The sequence below is a fragment of the Gigantopelta aegis genome, chromosome 11 (genome assembly GCF_016097555.1).
Source record: "Gigantopelta aegis isolate Gae_Host chromosome 11, Gae_host_genome, whole genome shotgun sequence".
Lineage (NCBI taxonomy): Eukaryota > Metazoa > Mollusca > Gastropoda > Neomphalida > Peltospiridae > Gigantopelta > Gigantopelta aegis.
In genome coordinates this window covers 18,588,933-18,597,897 of record NC_054709.1, presented here as the reverse complement: position 1 = coordinate 18,597,897, position 8,965 = coordinate 18,588,933, and the positions used below count along the sequence as shown (strand labels likewise).

General features: G+C 38.1%; 1 protein-coding gene across 1 annotated transcript in view; it reads right to left on the bottom strand.

Annotated features, from left to right (window-relative positions):
- Positions 1–600: 600 nt before the first annotated feature.
- The window catches only part of LOC121385069 (carbohydrate sulfotransferase 1-like), a 40,603-nt gene continuing 32,238 nt past the window's right edge, over positions 601–8,965 (bottom strand). Inside the window, exons 2-4 of the mRNA XM_041515605.1 lie at positions 7,836–7,928; positions 7,136–7,316; positions 601–1,716 (exon numbers count right to left, since the gene is read on the bottom strand). Coding sequence (XP_041371539.1) covers positions 915–1,716; positions 7,136–7,316; positions 7,836–7,928 — 1,076 coding nt within the window. The 3' untranslated portion in view covers positions 601–914. The remainder of the gene's footprint in view (positions 1,717–7,135; positions 7,317–7,835; positions 7,929–8,965) is intronic.

The following is an 8,965-nucleotide window of genomic DNA, read 5'->3' as shown; positions in this document are numbered from 1 at the left end:
ATAGCGTCACCCGGCGTTGACAAGGGCGTTAATTTATCTCGAAACCCCATTTTTCATAAATTTAGTTGGGCATTTCACACGGCTTTCCGGTGATCAGTAAATCAATGTGCACTAGTGGTGTCGTTAAACAAAACAAAGTATCCTTGTTTACACGTCTACTCGTATTCATTTGGTATTGCTCTGTATACGGATACCAACTTGCCGATTGAGTTAATGTCCGACTTTTGAAACAAGTGGTTTTTTTGTTTTTTTGTTGGTGCTGTTGTTCTTTGTTGTTGACTAGAGGCGGATCGGAGGGGGGGGGGGGAAGAGGGGAGTGGCCCGGGCCCCCCTAAATTTTGCGACAGTTATAATTTTAGTATATATTAATTTTTATTCTTTTACGATCCCTCTGCAAATCTTCCCCAAAGTTCCCTTGGCATTCCGCCTTATGTCATTGCTCCCCCCCCCCCCCCAAATGGATTTTCTGGATCCGCCACTGTTGACATATTTTGTGTTATTTGATTGTTTTGTTTTTGTCAATTTTCGTTTTTATGTTGTTTTTTTTTTTATTTCTTTTCTTTGTTGTTGTTTTTTTTTTTTTTTTTTTAATGAATGTAAACCAGAGGCGGATCGGGGGGGGGGGGGGGGGTGGGGGCCGCAGGGGTCCAGGCTCCCCTAAATTTTGCGACAGTTATAATTTTAGTATATATTAACTTTCATTCTTTTATGATCCCTGTCCAAATCTCCCCCGAAGTTCACTTGGCATTCCCGCCTTATGTCACTGCCCCCCCCCCCCCCCATTGGATTTTCTGGATCCGCCACTGTTGACATCTTGTGTTATTTGTTTGTTTTGTTTTTGGCAATTTTCGTTTTGTTTTTGTTGTTTTGTTTCTTTGTTGTTTTGTGTTGTTTTTCTAATGGATGTAAACTGTTTAAGGAATGTAATTTTCGTCATAAAATAAACCATGATATATGTGTTTTTCGCTATCTATTGATAGATAGCCAGCTTTTTGGTAAAAGTGACGACATAAGTTATCTACTATCCGTACATCGCTACGACGTACATGATTGTACCATTCATATGCAACTAACGAAGCATTTCTCCTTGTCGTTTCGTAATCTTCTCTTAAGTCTTTTTCAGAAAATGCTTCGCAGTAAATATGGGCCAAATCCTCGAAGGACGGCGTAATGCCCGCATATTCGTATAACTGTCTAGCTTCGTTTACGGGATCCTTAGCCACAGTTTCGTATCTTACAACCTTAACTCTGTTTGGGAACAGTTTCCTAAGTATATCGCTGTCTTCAAGATCCGCTTTCATATATCGACACAGCTCGGAAGATGTCGCTCTTAATGTGCCTCTGACATTTTTCTTTCGTTTAACATGGATTCTGGAGAACTGAATCCCTCGCGGATCCCTTATTAAGTGGACGAGTTGCAAGTTTCTAGTTTTGTCCAGAACTGCTTTGAATAAGTTTACGGGCATTCGGATTGTCTTTATAACTCGCAGAGACGATCTCTCACACACGTCGACCAGGTACATGAGGCATAAGCTCACCTTCAGGAGGCTTGTGCTTGTGCCTATGCATTTTAAATATGATTCTATTGACTTGGTTCGCGACAAAAACTTTGTGTTGGTTAGAAACTCCACTGGAACTTCTTCAAAATTGCACGCAAAACAAGAGTGTATTATGTTCAGCGATTCAGATAGCAATGTTTCTGTTGTGTTAAACGACCTGAAAGATTAAAAAGTAAAATGTTAATACTCGTGTTGTTCGGTTTCTCTTTTGCTTTCTGTTTTTGACTTTTTCTCTTTTCTATTTATTTTTCTTTCTTTCTTATGTCTGCTTGTCAATCTCTATGTTTGTCTGTGTGTGTGTGAGTCTATATCTTTTGAACTATATATATATATATATATATATATATATAGATACTACTAGATAGCAACACAACCAAAGCATATAAAACAGCGCCACGGAACTCAGAACAAGAGATAACCACTAAAAACAAACACATTGCAGAAAAACTAAATCTAGCAGACCGTATAGATACAACAGCAAAAAGTGAAGCATTTATTACGTTAAAAGACCACAAACCAAACTTCTCCAATAAACCCACCTGTAGACTAATAAACCCATCTAAACCGGAAATTGGCATAATAAGCAAAAAAATCTTAGAGAGAATCAACAGAAAGATTCTGAACACAACCAGAATAAACCAGTGGAGGAACACGTCAGACGTGATTAAGTGGTTTAAAGCAATATCCAATAAATCCAACTATTCTTTCATATGTTTCGACATATGTGATTTTTATCCGTCCATAACAGAAAATCTCGTGAAACAAGCCCTACAGTTCGCATCCAAATTCGACGATATTTCTAGCGATGAGATGGAAATAATATTACAAGCAAGAAATTCACTGCTATTTAACAACAGCAAGGCGTGGTGCAAAAGAGGCAAACAATCACGGTTTGATGTAACTATGGGTAGTTATGATGGAGCAGAAATTTGCGAAATAGTCGGGCTCTTTCTTCTTTCAGAACTACAAGCCAAATACGGCAACAATATAGGACTATATCGCGACGATGGCCTAGCTGCATTCAATGAGTCACCGAGAACCATAGAGATAATCAAAAAAGATATTTGCAGAATATTTGCAAACCATAAACTCAAGATCACCATAGTCGCCAACAAAAAATCTGTAGATTACTTAGACGTAACTCTAGATCTTGAAAAGAGCTCAGTCAAACCCTATATGAAACCAAACAACACACCTTTATACATCCACAACAAGAGCAACCACCCTCCAAATATCATCCGCAGTATACCAAAAAACAATAAATAAAAGGCTTTCTGATATATCTTCGAATGAGTGCATCTTTGAAGAAGCGAAACGCCCATATAAGGAAGCCTTACTCAAGAGCGGATATAACTATAACCTCAAATACACCCCAACAGCAGAAAACAACAGACGCAGAAACAACCGCAATAGAAACATCACCTGGCACAACCCACCATATAGCTCCAACGTGAAAACCAACGTAGGTCACCAGTTCCTCAGATTACTCGATGAGTGCTTTCCCAAAAGCAACCCTCTCCACAAAATTATAAATCGAAACACCGTTAAAATTAGCTATAGCTGCATGCCTAATGTTGGGAAAATAATTTCAGCGCATAACAAAACTCTACTTCAACAACACAGAGACAAAGACGCCGTTCCCCCCAGAGAATGCAACTGTAGACGAAGAGCTGAATGTCCACTTGAGGGTAAATGCTTGCAGAAAGGAGTAATATATCAAGCTACCGTTAATACACTCGATGACAACAAGCAAGAAACATACGTTGGTTTGACCGAGAACACATTTAAGACGAGATATACCGCGCACACGAGCAGTTTTCAAAACGCAACACAGAAGAACGCAACAGCGCTAAGTCAGTACATTTGGACACTGAAGGATAGATTCACCCCATACACCATTAAGTAGAAAATTTTATCCAAAGCAAAATCATACTCTCCAGCGAGCAAAAGATGTAACCTCTGCCTGAAGGAAAAACTGTTCATAATGTATAAACCTGAAACCAGCACACTAAACTCCAAGAATGAACTCGTATCAGCATGTCGACACAGACGCAAATACCTTCTGTGCTCATACCACACATCACCTATAGACCTGCATAGTGATGTAACCTCGACGCCACAGAGTCCATTACGTCATCAGCTTTCCGTTGACGGTGTAATTAAATCTACATCTGATGAGTGAGAGCAATTCAACTCTCTCACGAAACAAGCCTGTCATGTAGAGATAAACATACACTTTTTAACGATATATATATATATATATATATATATATATATATATATATATATATATATATATATATATATATATATATATACATACATACATACAGTCAAACCTGTCCTAGCGGCCACCTGTATTTAGCGGTCACCTGTCTAACGCGGCTAGCGGCCACCCAAATCGCTAAAATACCTGTATTAAGCGGCCACAGTAAATGTTTACTATTATATAAAAGGGATATTTAACAACAGCGATCAGGCGCAGCAAATAACCGATCTTCACGCCTTCAGGAATACCTACCCATTCAGTCCCGACATCTATACTGTGTATCAATTAAGAAAGTATGACCATGGAAAGCATCTAATTGCCTCCGAGCAGGCTACGCTTGACATTTGTAGATTCATTTACTATGTCAATACACCGCATGAACTAGAAATTAAATAATTAAATGGAAAGAGAAAACAAACTTGAGAACGGTTAATTTAATACATTCCAGTTGCAGTTTTTCCTGAAGGAGGCGACATGTCAAAAGCTTATTTCTGGTAAACTGTGAAGCACACATCCACTGATTAGCAGTAATGACGCTAAAACAAGACATAACAACATATGTCGCGACCTGTAATCAGCGGTCACCTGTCTTAAGCGGCCACTTTTATCTACTCGCTTGTATGACCGCTTAAGACAGGTTTGACTATATATATGTATATATATATATATATATATATATATATATACACATACAGTCAAACCTGTCCTAGCGGCCACCTGTATTTAGCGGTCACCTGTATTTAGCGGTCACCTGTCTAACGCGGCCAGCGGCCACCCATATATATATATATATACCGTTACACCTTTTACGGTATATGTATTTATATATAAAAGGTGTAACGGTATATATATTTATATTTACGTTTATATTTATATTTACACCTTTTACGGTATATATATTTTTATATAAAAGGTGTAACGGTATATATATTTACACTGGCACCCCAAGGGGTAGAGCACTATACCCGCCACACCAGGAGGAATATTGTATTGTGTGTGTGTATAGATATATATATATATATATATATATATATATATATATATATATATATATATATATATGTATATGTATGTATGTATCTATCTATCTATCTATCTATCTATCTATCTATCTATCTATCTATCTATCTATCTACATAGAGGATATTTCATGGGGTTTTTTTTTGTCAAATATGATTTATATCTCATCGTGTGACCCCTGCGCGTGCTGTAACCTCACCGTGGTGCAGGGGTGTAACATTCTCTTTGAGAATGGCCAATACAGCACAAATTGAAATTTTTAGTAAAAGTCCGTATCTAGCTGTGATATTTGTATTTTTGCACAGTTCTTTACATTGTTTTTATTTAAATCTTGAATTTTTATATTGATGTTGATCATCACATTGTTTTTGCATTTACCATAGTTTGACACCCAATAGCCGATGTATTTTTCGTGTTGGGGTGTCGTTAAACATCCATTCATTCATTCATTCATTCATTCATTCATCGAGTGAAGTTTGCAATCAAATCTCACGAGTCGCGCTTGTGCGACGAGTGTGATCTGGTTGCAAACTTCACAAGATGATATATAAATCATATTTGAAATTTTTTATTTACTATATAACGTTTGGCAATTTACCTTTATATTTAAAAACCCAGCAGCAAAATAGTTCCGGCTTTCTTACAGTGAAGATAACATTTTCTACAGTGATGAAAACACATTTTAGAGTGAAATAGTGAAATTTTCACTCTAAAATGTGTTATCGTCACTGAGTGACTGAAAACACTTTTATTTCACTGATATTTTAAGATTTTCACTAAATGTTATATAACAAATGTATATGTCTGTCTGCCTCTCTGTCTGTCTGTCTGTCTGTCTGTCTGTCTATCTATCTATCCAGGATTTTGTAAAGGGGGGGGGGGGGGTCACAAATCGCAATTTTTTTTATAAAAGCAAATTTGATTTTGTCGAAGGCTACTGAGCTGAGCTCACAAAAGGAGTGAGATATAAAGCGAGGGTTGTTGTTGTGTTGTTGTTGTTTTGTTGTTGTTTTTTGGTGGGTTTTTTTTTTTTTTTGGGGGGGGGGGGTGTTCCACGGAAATGTTTGAAATAAAGATGCTGTAACATTCCCAGGTCAATTTAGTGTTTAATATTGGGGATTAAATTGTTTTACCAAAACAAAAAACATGAAAAAGGGGCTCTTAAACGAGAGGGTGGGGAGGGGGCGGGGGATGTCACAGGACCCGTGTGACCCCCATTGTATCCGCTAATGCTATCTATCCATCTATACAGTCTGGAGGCAGAGTCCACATTTTAAGGATTTCGCTCTACCCGAGAGAGTTAAAGCGACCACCATGGTTATTCCATGTAGGATAATGTGCTGCATCATATTCCAGTGTAGGTCAGCTTTGACTGGTTAGTATGTATTGATGTATGAATATCTCTATATTGTATGTATGTCGAGGTTGACTATTGCATACATTGGTATTAACGCACTGGCGGAGGGGATAATTAAATCCTTTCTGGCCTCACACATTGTCCCATGCCGTTGCTGGGACTCGAACCTATGCAGACTTGCCACGATACGTTCTGAGCTATTGAGGTATCTATAAAAAGGATCCTCTTTAACTCAACCATATGCATGGGGCCGACGAGGTACGCGGTCGATCACGCTTACGTTCATGAATGTATATATGTATTGATTTATATATTGTATGTATATATGTATTGATATATGTATATCTATATATTGTATGTATGTCGAGGTTGACTGTTACATACATAGATATTAACGCACTGGCGCAGCCCTGGGATAATTAAATCCTTTTTAACCTCACAAATTGTCCCGTGGCGTTGCTGGGACTCGAACCTATGACACCGAATCGGCCGCAACTTTGCAGACTTGCCACGATACCTTTTGAGCTATTGAGGCATCCATAAAAAGGATGCTCTTTAACTCAACTATATGCTTGGGGTCTACAAGTTACGCGGTCGATCCCGCTTACGTGCATGAAACTGTGGACAGACCTGGCACTGGCTAGTATGTAGTTATGTGTGAATATCTATATATTGTATGTATGTCGAGGTTGACTGTTACATACATAGATATTAACGCACTGGCGCCGGGGATAATTAAATCCTTTCTGGCCTCACATATTGTCCCGTGCCGTTGTATGTATGTATATATGTATGTATGTATGTATGTATGTATGTATGTATATTATATACACATGCATATATATATATATATATATATATATATATATATATTACACACACGCACACGCCTTTTAAATTGTTTTTTATGAGTTATTTTTTTCACACTACCTTGTCGTTCCATTTAAATATGTCACTGTGGAAGTTTCATTAATGTAACGAAGTGGCTCGTAAATGTAGAACACTCCGTGGTGGTGTTGAAACATTTCAGCAGTAAATGTAGAACCGCCGCGGAAGTACGCCATCACCAGCAAATACCGCGGGCTTTGTGGCGTGGGCTTGGGTAATAATCCTGCATGAAGAATTAAAAGTTACAGTTCAAGTTCTTTTATTGCGTTAAACTTTACAGCTTAATGACATAAAAACAGTATTGAACATATAAATAATATTTTATTAATTAGTCACGAATGTTTTTTTTTAAACAATACTTTCTTAATTAGTTATAAAAAAACATTCAGCAGCAAAAAGAAAAAAAAAGAAGGTTTATTAATTAGTTATAAAAAAAAATTCATAGCAAAAAAAAATGAAAGAAAAGATAAGTAGTCAGTCAAGAAAGCAACAAATAAAATTATAACAAGCAAACAACAAAGAACAGAACTGCCTCGGCTTATTTTTTACGATATTGAAACAATTACATGCTAAAACGCTAAGAAATACTCTCCTTTAACTAGTCTCAAGGGAGTCAGAAGCCGCTAAACTGATACCTCCCGTTAAATGGCGACGTCTATATACTAGAATTCCAGTGAACACATGTTCAGCCCCCACCCCTCCCCCTTCACAAGCTCGTGAATCCGCCCTTACAACAATTTACCTTTTGGGGTCTTCGGGCTGTCTCTTATTATCTTCAGTTTGTCGGTTACTGACAGTTGGAAAGATGCTGTTATCCATACCCAATCCAAGGCCACTGCAAAACAAGGTATAAAACTGGCGAATGTGGTAGACGTCTGAGAGGGGAGGGAACCAGCCTGGTAGGTACTGGGTTCGTCCCTCTATATCGGCTCTGACCAAGAGCGAGTTCAACGACTCATTGGGTAGGTGTAAGGACTCTACACAGACTTCTCTCTCACTAACAACTACACAGACTTCTCTCTCACTAATAACTACACAGACGTCTCTCTCACTAATAACTACACAGACGTCTCTCTCACTAATAACTACACAGACGTCTCTCACTAATAACTACACAGACGTCTCTCTCACTAATAACTACACAGACGTCTCTCACTAATAACTACACAGACGTCTCTCTCACTAACAACTACACAGACTTCTCTCTCACTAATAACTACACAGACGTCTCTCTCACTAATAACTACACAGACGTCTCTCTCACTAATAACTACACAGACGTCTCTCTCACTAATAACTACACAGACTTCTCTCTCACTAACAACTACACAGACTTCTCTCTCACTAACAACTACACAGACTTCTCTCTCACTAATAACTACACAGACTTCTCTCTCACTAATAACTACACAGACGTCTCTCTCACTAATAACTACACAGACTTCTCTCTCACTAATAACTACACAGACGTCTCTCTCACTAATAACTACACAGACGTCTCTCTCACTAAAAACTACACAGACTTCTCTCTCACTAACCACTACACAGACTTCTCTCTCACTAATAACTACACAGACGTCTCTCTCACTAATAACTACACAGACGTCTCTCTCACTAATAACTACACAGACGTCTCTCTCACTAATAACTACACAGACGTCTCTCTCACTAATAACTACACAGACGTCTCTCTCACTAATAACTACACAGACGTCTCTCTCACTAATAACTACACAGACGTCTCTCACTAATAACTACACAGACGTCTCTCTCACTAACAACTACACAGACTTCTCTCTCACTAATAACTACACAGACGTCTCTCTCACTAATAACTACACAGACGTCTCTCTCACTAATAACTACACAGAC